The 18,587-nt window shown below is 40.6% G+C and overlaps 1 protein-coding gene across 1 annotated transcript in view; it reads left to right on the forward strand.

The window, feature by feature from the left end:
• The first annotated feature begins 1,695 nt into the window (after positions 1-1,695).
• The window catches only part of Gtf3c3 (general transcription factor IIIC subunit 3), a 35,757-nt gene continuing 18,865 nt past the window's right edge, over positions 1,696-18,587 (forward strand). Inside the window, exons 1-9 of the mRNA XM_045147627.1 lie at positions 1,696-1,856; positions 3,051-3,153; positions 5,882-6,069; positions 7,224-7,347; positions 8,020-8,211; positions 8,907-9,072; positions 15,018-15,165; positions 15,848-15,920; positions 17,773-17,876. Of these exons, the coding sequence (XP_045003562.1) occupies positions 1,755-1,856; positions 3,051-3,153; positions 5,882-6,069; positions 7,224-7,347; positions 8,020-8,211; positions 8,907-9,072; positions 15,018-15,165; positions 15,848-15,920; positions 17,773-17,876 (1,200 nt within the window). The 5' untranslated portion in view covers positions 1,696-1,754. The remainder of the gene's footprint in view (positions 1,857-3,050; positions 3,154-5,881; positions 6,070-7,223; positions 7,348-8,019; positions 8,212-8,906; positions 9,073-15,017; positions 15,166-15,847; positions 15,921-17,772; positions 17,877-18,587) is intronic.

Consider the following 18,587-nt stretch of genomic DNA (forward strand, 5'->3'; position numbering starts at 1 on the left):
ACCGAAATGTTTCTTCTTGCTATTTTCATTACTGCTACAACAATTCTGCTCCATCTTAAGGTAATGTGGATGTCTCTGACTCATCAAGGGACAAATCACTACAAGGAAGTAGAAAAATGAAAAATAGAAAGATATCATGCTACATTCTGACCTATAAAATAACTTTCAAGGCATTAAGATGCTCCTCAGCAGAATAACTTCTCCACACCCCTTTGTTCACTGCTCCCTTTTTCTTTAACATGAATCTGTGTCTGCAGATGTGTCATCCTCATATTCTAGGTAACCAGCAATAAAACAAACTTCTGTAAGCCATCTGGGTCTTGGAAGAATATTCTCCTTATTAGGTAACCATCCATCCCTATTTACAATGGTTCACTGCCCCCCTTTGAGAGTTGGATTGGAGATTCTTCAGTTCCTGATGTTATCTTCACCTGCATTACCATAAAGACAGTTGATAGGATCTCTATATCTTGTCTCTAAGTGCTCAAGTACACCAAGCTCAACATTGCAAAGTCCTTTCAGTTCCATCAAATTTGATTTTCAAATGCTAAAGGTAGGGTTTCTAACAATGCATGAACTAAAGTTGTTCTCAAGATTTTTTGTTTGTTTGTTTTTGTTTTGTTGGGGGTAGGATCTCACTCTATCCCAGGCTGACCTAGAATTCACTATGTAGTCTCAGGCTGGCCTGAAACTCACAGTGATTCTCCTACCTTTGCCTCCCAAGTGCTGGGATTAAAGGTGTGGGCCACCACACCCTGTGCTCTAGAGACTTTTAAAATATTTTTATCTATTTATTTGCAAGCAGAGAGAGATAGAAGAGAGACAGAGATAATGGGCCCACTGTGGCCACTAGCCTCTGTAAACAAACTCTAGATGTATGTGCCACTTTGTGCATCTGGCTTTATGTGAGTCCTGGGGAATTGAACCTGGGTCCTTTGGCTTTGCAGGCAAGTGCCTTAACTACTAAGCCATCGCTCCAGAACTCAAGATGTTTATATGTAGTGTATCTAGAATAGGGAAAAGAAATTGTTATAATAGAAAATAACATTTAAAGCACAGGAACATGTAGGAATTGAAACATAGCATTATGGAAGAGACTATCACGATTAACAACACAGCATTTGTGAACCAGGGTTCAAATTCTGATTCTAGATTTAGGGGTGTAGTTTAGTGGTAGAATGGGTACTTAACATGCCCAAAGCCATATAATCAATACGCAGCACCAAAAAATAAAATGTGTGTGTGTGTGGGGGGGGGGGGGATGGGGGCTGGAGAGATGGCTCAGCAGTTAAAGCACTTTCTTGCAGTGCCATGTAAAGCCAGATGCAAAATGGTACATGCATCTGGAGGTCAGCCTGGGCTACAGTGAGACCCTACCTCAAAAAACCAAAAAAGCAGAAAACAAAAAACGAACAAACAAAATAAGAAAAATATATTTGGTGGGAGCTAGGTAAATGCTCTACCACTGGGCGCTACCCCCTAGCCCAAAGGTCAGTTTAAAATGCACTTTCAAGTGCTTAATAGTCTAAAGCAGGCAACCAGAGGGAAGCAGGTGAGTGGCCGAAAGAGACCTTTGGAGACTTATTTTGCCCAAGAACAGTCCCTGGGCCGGGCGCGCAAGCGGAACGCGAGTGCGGAGGCTGCGGCGCGCGGGTCGGGCATGTTTCCTGGGAGCACGCCCGGTGGAGTGTAGGAGTCGTTGCTTTTCCGGCTCTCATCCTCGGCGTCTGCGCTGCCTCGGCCGCCCGGCAGCCATGTCGGGGTTCAGCCCTGAGCTGATCGACTACCTGGAAGGGAAAATCTCCTTTGAAGAGTTCGAAAAGCGGAGAGAAGAGAGAAAAACCCGCGAGAAGAAAGTAAGCCGCTAGGCCAGGCGGGTCCTGGCGTTCGCCTGGCACCGAGGCCCGGGCACCGGGAAGACGCCCGCGGCGGGCCGGGCCTGGCGGGAGCTCGGGAAGCGGCTTCCCCGGGCCGAAAGTGCCCCTGTCTCTGCTCGTCGGTGCTCAGCGCTTCCAGTAGTCTCCCCGCCCGAGCTCTGCGCCCGCGCTCACCTCGCCCACCCCTGGCGCCAGCAAATCCCTCGGCTCCCAGCGCTGTCCGGCGGAATGGAGCTGGGAGAAGAGTGGAGTCCCAGGATTGTTGCTGGCTCGGAACCTGGCTTCACTTCGGGCTCTCGGTGCCCGTGGGTGGGGGTGGGCTGCGTCTTCCGCCCCAGCTGCTTTTGTTGTGTTAAATGGAAGCGTTGAGGACCCAGCGCCGGGGGAATTGAATTGCCTGATGATAAAATATTCGTTCATAGACTCCATTTATTTTTTTATATTATTATTGTTATTATTATTATTATTTGTTTTGTTTTGTTCGAGGTAAGGTTTCACTTTAGGCCAGGGTGACCTGGAATTCACTCTGCAGTCTCAGGCAGGCCTCGAACTCACTGCGATCTACCTGTCTCTCAGCCTCCCAAGTGCTGGGATTAAAAGGTGTGTGCTATCACACCCGGACATATATTCCATTTTTCATAGTTTGAAGAAATATTTGGACCTTACGTATCTTCTTATTTGACAACAAAAGGAAAATAAACGCAGTTGGACCTTTTGAATTTATTTAGTGGTTTCTTAATTCATGAACTACTTAGTGCCTCGTGTCGTTGTTTTAAGTGTTAGATTAATGACATTAATATCTTTTCTTTTTTGTTTTTGTCCAGGTAGGGTCTCACTCTAGCTCAGGCTGATCTGGAATTCACTACGTAGTCTCAGGGTGGCCTTGAACTCATGGCAGTCCTACCTCTGCCTCCCAAGTGCTGGGATTAAAGGCATGTACCACCACACCTGGCCGGACATTAAGATATTTTATATGTTTATGGCAGGCCAAAGATTAAGACCTGAATACTTTGAGATGCTTTGACTATATTCATATGTAGATTCCATATATTGTGGATGTGTGGAGTCTCCAGTTTTATAAATAGGAAATAGAGTAAATGCTCTGCCAGCAGAGAGAACTAAATCTGTATTCGTTTTTGGACTGTTTAACTAATTTTTAATCACACTCTTCAGGAAAAAGGAAAACCATCAGTTGGAGAGAATCTACATGATGCTGAAGTTCCATCATCATCAGGAATTGACTCAACCAAATCCCTGGACAAAGATGCCAGTGAAGGTATGTTGAGATCTTTTGCTATTTGTATTAAGTATTAAGAAGGCCTAGCAAAGTGATTGACAACATTGTCATCTGTTTTCATTGCAATGATGCCCTTGGGATTTTCTTTTTCATCAATGTTTAGGGTATAGTAGCTGCTTAGTAATTATTTCTTGGGCTCAGGTTGTTAAGGTGTTTGTTTGCAAAGCCTGACTTCCTGAGTTCAGTTCCCCAGTATCTGTGTAAAGGTAGATGCACAAAGTGGTGCATGCCTTTGGAGTTCATTTGCAGTAGCAAGAAGCTTTGGCACACCTATTCATTCTCTCTCTCCTTGCAAATAAATAGATGAATAGAAAAATTAAAAAAGATTTTCTAGGCAAGAGTGAGAGCTGTATGGATCAAAGGGTGATAAACATAAGACATTTAGAAGACTTTTGACAGGTGTATCCTCTCCTTTTAGCCAAATAACAGTGGAACCTTCCCTTTAGGGTCTGTGACCTTTCAAGCCATAGGCTTCTGACTTGGTTCTCAGTACCAGGTATGAATTTCCTCCCACTGAATGGGCCTCATGTTTAATCAGAAAGTTGGTTCTCCCCATAGCCTGTGTACCACTATTGCTGATGTTTAATCTTGCCTGGCTGATTTTGTTGCTTGCAGGAACCACTGCTTCCTCAATCTGTTAGTGGCCTTTATTCCCCAGGAGCTTGCTTAGCACTGACCACCATTATAAGAACTAGTCAGCAGGGAGCTGGTGTCGGTCTCATTGCCAGCAAGATCTCTTGATGTCCTGCAACCACAGCCTGTGGTATTTTTAGTAATAGGGTCTTACCATTTAGATCTGGTGGGTAATCAGCTACTTTGGCAGTGGCCTGCATTGTTTTTGGGGCCTCATGGGCCTCCCTGAACAACAGTTCACTGTGCTTGGGATGAGTAACCCAATTCTGGCACTAGGATTTACCAACAACAGCTTATGGTTTTAGGGTAAAGCCTAAAGCACCCGTAGGGTGTTTCTGCTCAAAGCCCCCTCCTCCACCTCTCATGTAGAGAGATAAGTCTTTTTATTAGCTAACAAGAAGAAGGTTTATTCCCCTTCACCTCTTTCATTAACACAGTTAAGCCTTTTAATTAGCTAACAAGAGGAAGGTTTCTATGGTTCTATACCATCATTAGTTTTATGTATCTCCCCATTCCCTTACCTCATTTCCCCCTAGATCCTTGCACTCCTTGTATTTTGTCCTTCTACTTATTTGTCAACTATCCCCTTTTTCCTTTTTTTGGGGGGGGGGGTGTTTTCAAGGTAGGGTCTCTAGCTCAGGCTGACCTGGAACTCACTGTGATCTTCCTACCTCTGCCTCCCAAGTGTTAGGTTCTTTGGCTTTGCAAGGCAAGTGCCTTAGTCATTAAGCTATCTCTCTAGCCCCAGGCTTAGATTTTTTTCTTATTTTTGGTTTTTCGAGGTAGGGTCTCACTCTAGCTCAGGCTGACCTGGAATTCACTATGGAGTCTCAGGGTGGCCTTGAACTTACAACAATCCTCCTACAGCTGCCTCCCGAGTGCCGGGATTAAAGGTGTGTGCCACCACGCCCGGCTAGATTTTTTTTTTTTAATATGGTTACATTCTTTTTAAAAAATTATTCATTTGAGAGCAACAGAGAGAAAAAGAGAGAGAATGGGCATGCCAGGGCTTCCAGCCTACTGCAAATGAACTCCAGGCACGTGCGCCCCCTAGTGCATCTGGCTAACATGGATCCTGGGGAATCGAGCCTCGAACAGGGGTCCTTAGGCTTCCCAGGCAAGCCCTTAACTACTAAGCCACCTCTCCAGCCTGCAGGCTTAGATTTAAAAAAAAAAATGTATTTGCATATTTAAATTTTAGGTATTTTTGAATCTTTTCTAAAATGTTACAGTTGTCTATTTTATTTTACAGATACTTGGTTCCTCAACTTAACCTTTTTTTAAAAAAGATGTTTTTTTTCTTCTTTTTCAAGACAAGGTCTCGCTCTAGCCAAGGCTGACCTGGAATTCACTATGTAATCTCTGGGTGACCTCAAACTCGTGGTGATCCTCCTACCTCTGCCTCCCAAGTGCTGGGATTAAAGGCCACCATCCCCAGCTTTAAAAAAGATTTTTATATATTTATTTGCAAGCAAAGAAAGAGAGTGAGATGTGACCCTAGTCGTCTTTAGAGTCATTCAAATTCATGGTTATGAACATCCAAACATTGTATAGTGGTACCCCGAAATATAAATAAAATCAGGCTGCTAGCATTCGTTGCGCTTTTACCAACTGGGCATTATTTTAAGTACATACAGAGTTTCAAGTTAATACAACTAACGATACATGGAGATGATGGCAAAAAAGCTTACAATCAAATAGCATTTTGCACTTACTGTGTTAGACGTAATGGTCTCTACCACACTCACTTCATTCTGTAATTTGTAATTAAAGAAAACAAGTTGTCCTTCTCTTTTAACTTTTAACTATTACTGTATGTGCGTCTAATCTCTCTATTTTGCCTGTATATGTGGATGAAGCTTAAAGGATGTTAGCAAATCTTGTAGATAAAAAAACTTTGTGACAGTTTTCTTTTGTGTTTTGGGGGGATATTTACATTTTTTTTGCTTTCATATTTTCAAAGGCCAAAGTAAGTAATTTATACTTCCATGAACTAGCAAATATATATATATATATATCATTTTGGTCTTCTAAAAGTTGTTTTATTGTGTATGTGTAATGTGTCTTTGTTTAGGAGAAACATCGGATGGTGTGAGTAAGTCAGTACACAAGGTCTTTGCTTCCATGCTCGGAGAGACTGAAGATGATGAGGAAGAGGAGGAAGAAGAAGAGGAAGAGGAGGAAACACCTGAGCAACCCACTGCAGGGGACGTATTTGTGTTGGAGATGGTTCTCAATCGTGAAACCAAAAAAATGATGAAAGTAAGTTAATTTGGTACCTATAAGCTGTAAGAAAATGGCATAGTTATTTCAATGAGAGCATTAGTTAAATTCTACTCTGGAAACGGTTCAAACAATAGAAAAGGAAATAATGTGAGACAATGGCTGTCGTTCATTTCTTATTACTTATTTTAGAGAATTTATGTAAAATCTTAACTTCATGTGTCAGGATATTTTGTAGTTTTGCTATTGAAAGATACATAATATAACTTAGTATTTTTTTTTAACTAAGTCTATTCTACATAGATAAATTTCAAGGAAGGAAGACCTTTAGTAGAGTACTGCACAGTCAGATTTCTGGCATGTAAATCCATTTGTAGCTTAGTAATTTTTATACTAATTAGTAATTTAGTAATTTTTGACCATTTGTGTTTTGCTTTCCTAATGTACTTAATTGTCCTCTGAACTTTTACTGTAGGATGTATTTTGTTTTTACTTTATTAGATACTCATCTTTGGAGAGTATCAGAATAATTTTATTCTTTCCCACATTTGAGTTTTTTTAAACTTTTTTTTTTATTGACAACTTCCATAATTATAGGCAATAAACCATGATGATTTCTCTCCTCTCCTCCACTTTTCCCTTCACAAATCCACTTTCCATATCCCCTCACCCCTTAATTAGTCTGTCTTTTATTTTGATGTCATCATCTTTTCCTCCTATTTTGAGGGTCTTGTGTAGGTAGTAGCAGTAGGCACTGCAGAGTCATTGATTTTGAACCAATTTGTGTCTGGAAGATTATGTTGTAAGGAGTCCTACCCTTCCTTTGGCTGTTACATTCCTTCTGCCACCTCTTCTGCCATGGACCCTGAGCCTTGGAAGGTGGGACAGAGATGTCTCTGTCACCAGTTCTCAGCACTGTGGTGCCTTTTGGTCCATCCCAGTGATCACTGCCATCTGAAAACAGAAGCTTCTCTGACCAAAAGCAAGAGTCACATTAATATACGACATTTGAGTGTTATATTTCTTCCATTTAAGGAGTTAGATTTGAAACCACTTAGTACTTAGTTTGGAGCTTAGAAGATTAAAAAGCTTTAAAAGGAAATTTAATTTTATGTTCTTTATTAATGTGGTTGGGGTTGTAATCTAAGCTCTTACTGTGTTTTTAACCTTCATGCCATTTTTCTTCCACATAGGAGAAAAGGCCTCGGAGTAAACTACCCAGAGCTCTGAGGGGTCTCATGGGTGAAGCGAATATTCGCTTTGCTCGGGGAGAACATGAAGAGGCCATATTGATGTGCATGGAAATCATAAGACAAGGTGCTTTCTTTGGGGTCTTCATGTATTATGACAGTTGACCTGTCTGGCTTTTAAACAAATGAAGAAGTGTTTTATTTATAAAATACATTCAGGAGTGAGGAGTGATTGTGGTAACAGTAACCTGCCACTTTTCCCATTTAATAGGAGTTATTACTCAGAAAATGAAAACCACAGAGCGAGTAATTGAAAAGCAGTCATTTGTATTACTGAAGTCTTAAAGGTTTTTTTGTTTTTGTTTTTTGAGTTAGGATTTCACTCTAGCTCAGGCTGACCTGGAATTCACTATGTAGTCTCAGGGTGGCCTTGGACTCATGGTAAGACACCAACCTCTGCTTTCCAAGTGCTGGAATTAAAGGCGTGAGCCACCACGCCTTGCTAGATTTTTTAAACTTTATTTTAGAGCTTTTAGACTTATGTTCTGCTAATCTTTTTTTTCTCATTCATATTTTCTCTCCCTCTTCTCCCTCCCCCTACTCTGAGGAGCTATATCCTCAACCCTGTTGATTTAAATATGGCAGGTATATTATGTTAAAATCACTTGAAAGTCTTTTTCCCTGTTTTCCCAATCAGACAATGCTAAATTAATTTTAATTTTTTTTTGTAAGGATACATTTAAATTTGCTATTTTATCTTTAGCCAATGGAGTTTATATTTCTTTTTCATTTATTTTAGCTCCTTTGGCTTATGAGCCATTCTCTACTCTTGCCATGATATATGAGGATCAAGGTGACATGGAAAAGTCATTGCAATTTGAGTTGATTGCTGCACATTTAAATCCCAGTGACACAGAAGAATGGGTTAGACTGGCAGAAATGTCTCTGGAACAAGACAATATTAAGCAGGCCATTTTTTGCTATACAAAAGGTAATTAAAATGCTTTGGGGGCTACATGGAAAAACAGTACATTTTTTTTCTTGTTTGGTCAGGTGTTACATAGTAGATTATTCATATTTTATTTATTTGAGAGGGGGGGGGGGAGAGAAAATTGTGTGCCAGGCCTCCAGCTACTGCAAACACATTCCAGATGCATGCATCACCTTGTGTGTCTGGCTTGCATGGGTATTGGGGAATTGAACCTGGGTCCTTAGGCTTCACAGGCAAGTGCCTTTAACCCCAAACCATCTCTCTAGCCCTAGGTTATTCATCAATTGCACTTTTCTTCTGGACTATGATATTGGCCCTTATGTTTTGTTTCTTATCCTGTGATACTGTGGTTATCTGGGTTTGTCTATTCTCATGTTTATTTTTGACTTTATATTGTGTGCTAATAAAGCATAAAAATTGGTCCTTAAACAGTTTCCCCCAAGGTTGCTCTTAGTTTGAAGCTGTTACTTGATGGTTTATGTCAGACTAGAGTGATGAAATGAAGATTAATATGGAAAATCATGTAGCTTTCTGGCTTTAGGTCAAGCCCAGTCAAGAGTTCTGTGGAGATAGATTTAGTCCAGAATAATTGCCTTGTTTCCAGTGGAGAATTAATTTTCTGAGATAAGTCACACCTAGGTATTATTTACTTCTCTTAATAAGAATGTAATTTTTATTCCTTTATCTCTTTCTAGCTCTTAAATATGAGCCTACAAATGTTCGCTATCTGTGGGAGAGATCAAGCCTTTATGAACAGATGGGTGATCATAAAATGGCCATGGATGGGTATAGGCGTATTTTAAATCTCTTGTCTCCATCTGATGGTGATCGTTTTATGCAATTGGCTAGAGATATGGCAAAGTAAGTTTGGAGTGAAGTATATATAGATGCTTTCATTAGTCATTTTGCAAATCAAAGTATATATTTGAAATAGAATATACTTTTCATTGAGGTTAAAAGAAATAGTCTGCCTTTGTTTTATATTTACCCTACATATAGAGAAAAAAATTTAAAATTTATTCAGTGCTATTCTGTTTTCAAGTCAATTGTATAATTGTTTAGAAAATTTTGAATATAAGGTACATTTTCAGTGCTTAGAAACTGAAAATGCTGAAAGATTATTAGATTGCCAGATTCCTTCCTTCACTCCCTCCCTTTTTCTTTTTCTCCTTCCTTCCTTCCTCCCTCCCTCCCTCCTTTCTTCCCTTCCTTCTTTCTTCTCTCTCTCCCTCCCTCTCTTCTTTCCTTCCTTCTTTCCTTCCTTCCTTCCTCCCTCCCTCCCTCCCTCTCTCCCTCCCTCCTTCCTTCGTTCCTTCCTTCCTTCCTTCCTTCAAGGTAGGGTCTCACTCTAGTCCAGGCTGACCTGGAATTCACTATGTAGTTTCAGGGTAGCCTCGAACTCATGGCGATCCTCCTGCCTCTGCCTCCCAAGTGCTGGAATAAAAGGTGTGTGCCACCATGCCTGGCAGATTTCTTTGAAGGTTGAAGTTGTGTATATTTGTAATCTTTTTTATTACAGAAATGTTAATGAAACCTTTATGATCTGAGATTTTTCCATAATTATTTTATCTTGAAAGCCAGTAGTTGAATAATATGTTAAACCTAAAAATTTTCTTTCAGGTCTGAGAATGTAGCTTAGTTGCTAGCATGCTTGCTGAACATGCATGAAGCTCTTGAGCACCACATTAATACTGGTCAGGGTAGCACACACTAGTAATCCCAGTGCTGAGGAGGTGAAGTCAGGAAAGTCAGGAGTTCAAGGTCATCTAAGATGTGGTGGTTAGAATGTGGATGTATGTCCCCATAGCCTCAGAGATGTGTGATTAAGATTGAGCTTGCAACTTGAGTCTCCAGTGGGTGGAGCCCTGCTGGGGAGGAGGTGTCACTGGAGGTGGATCTTGTAGTCTAGCTCTACTAAGGTGTATGGAGAGCCAATTGGAGCTCTGAATGTTCCTTTGTGCTGACTATTGTTGGTGTCTGCTGTGGATCTCTGAGCCAGCTTCTTTTGGCATGATGATGCTTCCCCTGAAAATCCGTAAACCTGAAATAAAGCCTTTCCTCCCATAAGCTGCTTCTGGTTGGGTGTTTGTTCAGCAATGAGAAACTAATTGTAACAGCACATCAAATTTGAGGTCAGGTTCTAGGTTGTATGCTACACCAGACCATGTATCAAAAATAATTTCTGGGGCTGGAGAGATGGCTTAGCGGTTAAGCGCTTGCTTATGAAGCCTAACGACCCCGGTTCGAGGCTCGGTTCCCCAGGTCCCACGTTAGCCAGATGCACAAGGGGCGCATGCGTCTGGAGTTTGTTTGCAGTGGCTGGAAGCCCTGGCGCGCCCAATCTCTCTCTCTCCCTCTATGTGTCTTTCTCTCTGTGTCTGTAGCTCTCAAATAAATAAATAAATAAATAAATGAACAAAATAAAAATAATTTCTGGGCTGGAGAAATGGCTTACCAGTTAAGATGCTTGCCTGCAAAGCCAAAGAACCCAGGTTCCATTCCCCAGGACCCATGTAAGCCAGATTTATCAACTTGGAGATCCGTTTGAAAGACTGGTAAAAGGTATAATTGATTGGTGGCACCCTTATGATACCTGCACTTGAGAGGCTGAAGCTACAGTGTGAGACCCGCACTCCAAACAAAATTGATGCGTGAGGTTGGCATAGTGGTGCATGTCTGTAATCCCAGCACTTGGGAGGCAGAGTTAGGAGGACTGCTGTGAGTTCGAGGCCACCCTGAGACTACATAGTGAGTTACAGATCAGCCTGAGCTAGAGAGCAAAACCCTGCTCAAAAACCAAAAATCAAATAAATAAATAAATAAATAAATAAATAAATAAATAAATAAAAAAGGTGAAATGGGCAACCCTGGAGGAATGTATAAGGGGGATAACCATAGAATGACTTGTAGAATTAATAGGATTTTTTAAATTGGGAAAAGTTACATTCATATTTAAATAGGAATTCAACATTGGGGGACATATTGAAGTTTTTAGAGAGGAGACAATTGCTTGAGCAATATTCTTGAGTAGATTTAGAAGGACTGGGATCTTTGCCTCATGTGTACTTGTCATCCATCCATGACACAGAGGAAAGCGAAGGATGTGGTCTGTGGTAGTGGTAGGGTCACCGAGTGAGAGTGAAGATAGATGGGGGAGTGTTAGGGTTGATGAAGGAGAGGCTGTAAAGTACTCTCCATAGACTGGCAGCATTTGAATAAATAGGATCTTGTTAGGATTATAGGATGCCATCTTGCTTTAACTCTGTTGGGTCAGAAAATGTCCTTTAAATAGTTTCCAGTTGGTTTGTATGCATTCAAGTTTGAGACGTATGGACTAGGTTAACTATATTCATGCTGTTTCTCGTATAGTAGGCCCCTCTGAGGCTGACGGTCATTAATTTGCGGTGTAACCAGTGCCATGCCAGTTGCACAGGTGATAGTGATGGTAGGTATAGTTGGATTTAATTAGGGTTAGAGTTTTATCAGGTGATTTTAATCAAGGGCGAGGTAGGTCAAGAAAACAGGGTGTAAGAAAGGGAGTAATTCTCTTGTTAGACTATGGAGGCAGGAAGAGCACAAGGACGGTGAGTAAGTGATCAGATAAATGCGCTATAGATCTGCACAGGTAGAAAAGTTGGAATTGTTTAGCACAGGTAATGAACTGAAAGTAGCTTTTAGAAAGTAAGCTACCTAGCTGGGTGTGGTGGCGCAGGCCTTTAATCCCAGCAATCGGGAGGCAGAGGTAGGAGGATCACGTGGAGAGTTCAAGGCCACCCTGAGACTACAGAGTTTATTCCAGGTCAGCCTGGACCAGAGTGAGACCCTACCTCAAAAAACAAAAAAAAAAAAAAAAAAAGTAAGATACTTTAGCTGGGCATGGTGGTGCATGCCTTTAATCCCAGCACTAGGGAGGCAGAGGTAGGAGGAATGTCATGAGTTTGAGGCCACCCTGAGACTCTATAATGAATTCTACATCAGCCTGGGCTAGAGTGAGACCTACCTCGAAAAAACCAAAAAAAAAAAAAAAAAAGTAAGATACTTTAGCTGGGCATGGTGGTGCATGCCTTTAATCCCAGCACTAGGGAGGCAGAGGTAGGAGGAATGTCATGAGTTTGAGGCCACCCTGAGACTCTATAATGAATTCTACATCAGCCTGGGCTAGAGTGAGACCTACCTCGAAAAAACCAAAAAAAAAAAATAAATAAAAAAAATAAAGAGAGAGAGAGAGAGAAAGTAAGATATTTGAAATTTTGACATTGCACATTTCTTTGGAATAGCTCTGATTTTGACTTTATTTTTCACAGATAGGACTTGTCACTGTTAAAAAATCTGGATTTTTAGAAGCTGGAGAGATTGCTCAGTGGTTAAGGCAGTTGCCTACAATGCCTATCAACATGGATTTGATTTCCCCAGTGCCCATGTAATGCCAAATGCACAAAGTGGAGTTTGTTTGCAGCAGCTAGAGGCCCTGGCATGCTCATTCTTTTCTGTATCTGTTCTCTCTTATCTCTCTCAGCATGCAAGTAAATAAAATTAAAAAAAAATTAATCTGGATTTTAGATTCTTGGAATGGGGATTCTGTTGAGTAGGAGTACTTTCCTGGCGTGCACAGGGCCTGGGATTTGACCTTAGCATTGGAAAAGGAAAAAACAAGCAGGTTCTTGTTCATGTCGGTTAGGTTTCTGAATATGAGTACCTGTCTTATCTCCAGTTGCTTTTCCACAATTATTATTATTTTGTTTTTTTTTCGAGATAGGGTCTCACTAGCTCAGGCTGACCTGAAATTCACTATGCAATCTCAGGGTGGCCTTGAACTCGTGATCCTCCTACCTCTGCCTCCCGAGTGCTGGGATTAAAGGTGTGCGCCACCAAGCCCGGCTCTCTACAATTATTTTTTAATTAAAATTATTAATTTATTTGTAAGCAGTGAGAGACAGAACAGAGACAGAAGAGAGAGAGACACACACAGCGAATGGGCACACCAGGGCCTCTAGCCATTGCAAACAAACTCCAGATGCATGTGCCACTTTGTGTATCTGGCTTTATGTGGGCGCTGGGGAATCAAAACTGGGTAGTTAGTTAGGCTTTGCAAGAAAGTGCCTAAACTGCCGATTATTGATATCATACTGAAGCTCCATGAATTTTCCCACTTCATATTTGGGCTTCTTAGCTGTTTTTTACTTTTCTAACAAAGACATCATGTCTTCTTTTTTAAAAAAAATTGTTTTGGTTTTTAAAATTTATTTATTTGAGAGCAGCAGACAGAGAAAGAGGCAAAGAGAGACAGAGAATGGGTGTGCCAAGGCTTCCAGCCACTGCAGATGAATTCCAGATGCATGCGCCCTCTTGTGCATCTGGGTAACGTGGGTCCTGGGGAATCGAGCCTCAAACCAGGGTCCTTAGGCTTCACAGTCAAGTGCTTAACCACTAAGTCATCTCTCCAGCCCCATCATGTCTTTTTTGATGTCATCAAGTCATTTGTATCTTCATCTCTCAGGTCATAATTTTCATTGTCTGGATTTGGTGGATCTGTTGGTGTTGAGTGTAACACGTCTTTCATATCTGATTGCTCTGTTCTTTAGTAAAACCATCAGAGAACAATGAAGCAGATAGCCATTGGTAGTCCTGACATGAGCATGGGTATCAGTTATGGTCTGCTGTTTCTTGACTGTGGGAACGTTCTAAGCCATAGGAAGTTACCAAGGTTTTGCCCTCAGTATCCTCAGCTTGAATTTTCTTAGTACACTGTTATTCTGTAGATGAGCAAGGTTCACTTCAAGAACACAGGACAGTCAGATTCCATCCAGTTCCTTGAATCCTTCTGACAAGTGTCACCTCCCATGGTGCAGGGGATGGAACACAGGTCTCTGTGCATGCTAGGCAACCCTGGTGCTGTGCCCTGAAAGCTCTGGTGTTTATTAATCTGAGTACAGCATAGGCTTTCACAGCATATAGTCTTTCTGAGAAAAATGGATTGACCATGATTTTCTCGGCTCCCTTTTTGCCACCTTTTCTTTGTGTGCTGGGGTTGAACTGAAGGTATGCCGGGCAGGTACTCTACCACCGAGCTGCATTCCTAGCCTGCTTGTGCCATTGTGTGTGTGTTTTTGTGGTGTATGGTCATGTGTGCATGCTTATTTGTATGTGTGTGAGTGCAGGTGTGGGTATGTGTACATGCATGTGTGCATGGATGTGGAGACCAGAAGTTCACATTGCATGTCTTTGGTTGCTGTCCACTTTATTTTTTTGAGACAGAGTCTCACTGAGCCTGGAGTTCACCAACTCTGCTTGACAAGTTAGCAAGCCCTAGGAATCATTTTGTCGTCTTCCCATGCACTGTCATGCCTGGCATTTTTATGTGAGAACTGGGGATCTGGACTCAGGGCCTCATGCTTGCACCGCAAGCACCTTACACACTAAGCCAGCTCCCCAGCCCCAGGCCGTCGTTTTTGCTTGTTAGTTTTTGTCTTTCAAGGTAGGATCAGGCTGACTTGGAATTTACTCTGTCGTCCTAGGGTGTCCTCAAACTCACAGCAACCCTTCTACCTCTGCTTTCTGAGTACTGGGAGGCATGTGCCACCATGCCCGGCACCATATCATCTTTTATAAAGCACTTGCTCTGTCCCTCCATCAGAGTGGTGTTCTGAGAGTCAGAATACTAATTATGATTGTAAAGAAGAAAATATTTTTATCTTCTCATATTTTAAGAAAATGGAAAATCAGTTCATTGTTAGAGGTCTAAGTAAAAATCTGAGTTTTATAATTAGAGTTAAATAGGTATTCATCATGCCACTTACATTTTATAGGAGTTACTATGAAGCCAATGATAGTACTTCAGCTATTAATATTATTGAAGAAGCTTTCTCAAAACACCAAGGCCTAGTTTCCATGGAAGATGTTAACATCGCAGCCGAGCTATATATTTCTAACAAGCAGTATGACAAAGCTCTGGAGGTACAAATGAATGCTTATGTGCTCTGCTCTTAGGTTTGGAACATAGTTTTATATTCTGGAATTTCTTAGAAGCCAACAGCTCCTCATTTAATTTTATAATATATATTTATATTTACATGGGAATCATAGATTGCTAGAGTATCTAGTAATTCCATATGGAATATAAAATACATAACCAGGCCGGGCGTGGTGGCGCACGCCTTTAATCCCAGCACTCGGGAGGCAGAGGTAGGAGGATCGTCATGAGTTCAAGGCCACCTGGAGGCTACATAGTGAATTCCAGGTCAGCCTGAGCTAGAGACCCTACCTCAAAAATAACAAAAACAAAACAAACTAACAAAAAAAACCCCCATAACCAATGGTCTTGTCATTGTGGGTATCAAGTGTGTTTTATACTTTATGGTAACAGGGCTAGTTAGACTAATTGTATGGATTCACTTATTATTACTCTGTTAGAAAGTAGGTTGGTTTTTTTGTTAAATTATTACATATCCTTAGTATAAGTTAACATAATAAAATACTAAGGTATCAAAGAGTTACTTAACTTATTAAATATAAGTTCTTTTAAAAATGTTTTAAAAAACTTATTTTTTCTATCTTTTTGTTGCAAGGACTGTTTGAAATAACTATACAAAGATTTTTCATATATAATTATTTATTATTTTATTTCCCATTCTCCTAGGTGATTACCGATTTTTCTGGAATTATTCTAGAAAAAAATGGTTCAGAAGAAGGCGTCTCAGAAGAAAATAAAGGTTGTAGTTAACTTTGTATTGGAAAGAGTACATAGTCCTCTTGCTTATAATATAATATCTTGAATTGATAATGTTCTAAAGCAAGTATTCTAAAGCAAGTATTCTAAATTTTCTCAGAGATTTTTAGTCTTCCTTGTATTGGTTTATAACTAATTTTTTAAAATGCTTTAAGTTCTTTTTATTAAACTTGCTGTTTCTCTTTGATCCTTGAACCTTTTTATTCTTCCTTTCTTCTCCTTCCCATCCCTCTCCCCCTCCCTCCCTCCCTCCCTCCCTCCCTCCCTTCCTTCCTTCCTTCCTTCCTTTCTCTCTCTTTCTTTTTTTGAGACAAGAATCTCAACTCTGCTTGGCCTCAAACTCATGGCATTCGTACTGCTACAGACTCCAAAGTGCTGGGTATATAGACATGGGCTACAACATGCGGGTCTTCATTTATTTTTATTTTGTAGCTCTTCATTTTCTTTTATTTTTATGGGAAAAAAGTGAAGTACTGAGTCAATTAAACACTTTTAGGTTTATAGCAGTTTACTTTCCAAAGGCTTTCACTGAACTATTACACATTCTGTTTGAGGTGAGGACCAGGGAGATGGCTCAGTGGTAAAGTATTTGCCGTGTAAGCATGAGGACCTAAGTTTGGATCCCTAGAGCCCATATAACACTGGACACCATAGCAGTCATTTTATCATTTAGTGTGTTTCACTGTGCTTTGCTGATTCTGTTTTCCTTCCTCCTTCACATTCTTAATGATTTAGCATAAGCAGAATCAGGGAACATCAGTAGCATGTTAGAGCTTGAGTAGTGGCAGTTTTATTAGGACAGATGGTTCCTAATTAATGATTTTGCAACTTTATGATAATGCAAAAATGATACACATACAGTAGAAAGCACACTTTGAGTATGGAATTTTGATCTTTTGCTAGGCCAGCAATTGAGCATACTACCCTTTCATGATGCTGGGTATCAGCAGGCCACCCCATTATGAGGGGACAATCAGGGCTCTACAGTAGAATTGTCTTTTCTTTGTTTTTTCTTTTTTCTTTTTTGGTTTTTCAAGATAGGGTCAGGCAGGCCTCAAACTCATGGCAATACTATCTCCGCTTCCCTCTGCTTCCTGAGTTCTGGGATTAATTGTGCGTGCCACCATGCCCCACTACAGTAGACTTTTTAAAAAACATATTTATTTGTTTGCAAGTGATTCAGGATTTTGGGGTTCAGGAGAGGTGCCCCAGAATCTGAATTATTAAGGGGAAATCACAAATTGTAGGGTTTTAAAAAATATATTTTGTCCATTTTTTATTTATTTATTATTTGAGAGTGACAGACACAGAGAGAAAGACAGATAGAGGGAGAGAGAGAGAATGGGCGCGCCAGGGCTTCCAGCCTCTGCAAACAAACTCCAGATGCGTGTGCCCCCTTGTGCATCTGGCTAACGTGGGACCTGGGGAACTGAGCCTCGAACCGGGGTCCTTAGGCTTCACAGGCAAGCGCTTAACCGCTAAGCCATCTCTCCATCCCAACAAGTTGTAGGGTTTAAGTAAGGGAGATTGGGGTCTAGGAAGGGAGGATGGAGCAAAATCTTAAACATGTGGGAAGAAGGAAACATACTCTTTTGTGGAATCACTGACCTCTGCATGTGCATTGTGGCACACACACCCTCCCCAATAAAATAAATGAAGCTTAGTACAGAAAGAATACTGAAGGAAGTATAAGAAACTAGTAATAGAATTAGCTAGAATTAGCATTAACTGTGGGATCTTTGCTTTGAGTTATTTGAAATGAGATTTAGTTAGATTGATTTTCTCTACATCTGAGCTTGCATGTAGGAACTCTCATCTGTTTGATTATTCTGCAGCTGATGAGAACATTTCCTGCACTATACCTGATGGTGTGCCAATTGATATCACAGTGAAGTTGATGGTCTGCCTTGTACATCTCAACATCCTTGAACCACTTAATGTAAGTGACATTAAGATCTGTACTTCTGTAAGTAATTTTAGATACTTCAGATTATGTCTATAGTCTGTTTTCTTCAGATGACTAAAAATTGTAATGTGACTTTAAAGTTTCACATTTTTTGATAAATAGGACACAATAAGCATCAAATTAACATTTGTAGGCAAGGCTTATAAACACAAAATAAGTTGGAATTGAGCATATCATAGTATGTTTTTCTCTTAAAATGAGAACAATCTATTATTTATTATAGATTATAGATTATGATAAGGTCTTTAGGCAGTTGGTAGTAATTCATAGCGGTTCTCTTTTTCTGACTTTGAACCAAGCATTTCATTGATTATACCTTGTTGACTATAGGATAAACTGTTGAGTAGTATATGTAAATCCCTCTCCTTATGGTTTTCTATTCTTTTGGGATTGGCTAGATAGAATAAAGTAGTGCATTCTGTAGGCCATTTGGTTGGTGATAGGTTTTCTGAAGAAAAACAAGGAAGAAATATAGTGAATATTGATGTAGGAGAAAGTTGCCGAGTTTTAGTAGGAGAGTCAGGCCTTCCTGGAAAGTTGACATTTGAATGAGAACTGAAGGTAGTAAACCATGGGGCTAACTGAGGGACTAGGTTGTAAAACATGAGCAGACACATGGACCAGGCCACAGGCATGTTTGGCTGGTTAGGGAAAGCACTCAGAGCAGTGTGGGCCCCCTTCCTA

Source organism: Jaculus jaculus, chromosome 4 (genome assembly GCF_020740685.1).
Source record: "Jaculus jaculus isolate mJacJac1 chromosome 4, mJacJac1.mat.Y.cur, whole genome shotgun sequence".
In the NCBI taxonomy this organism is placed as follows: domain Eukaryota; kingdom Metazoa; phylum Chordata; class Mammalia; order Rodentia; family Dipodidae; genus Jaculus; species Jaculus jaculus.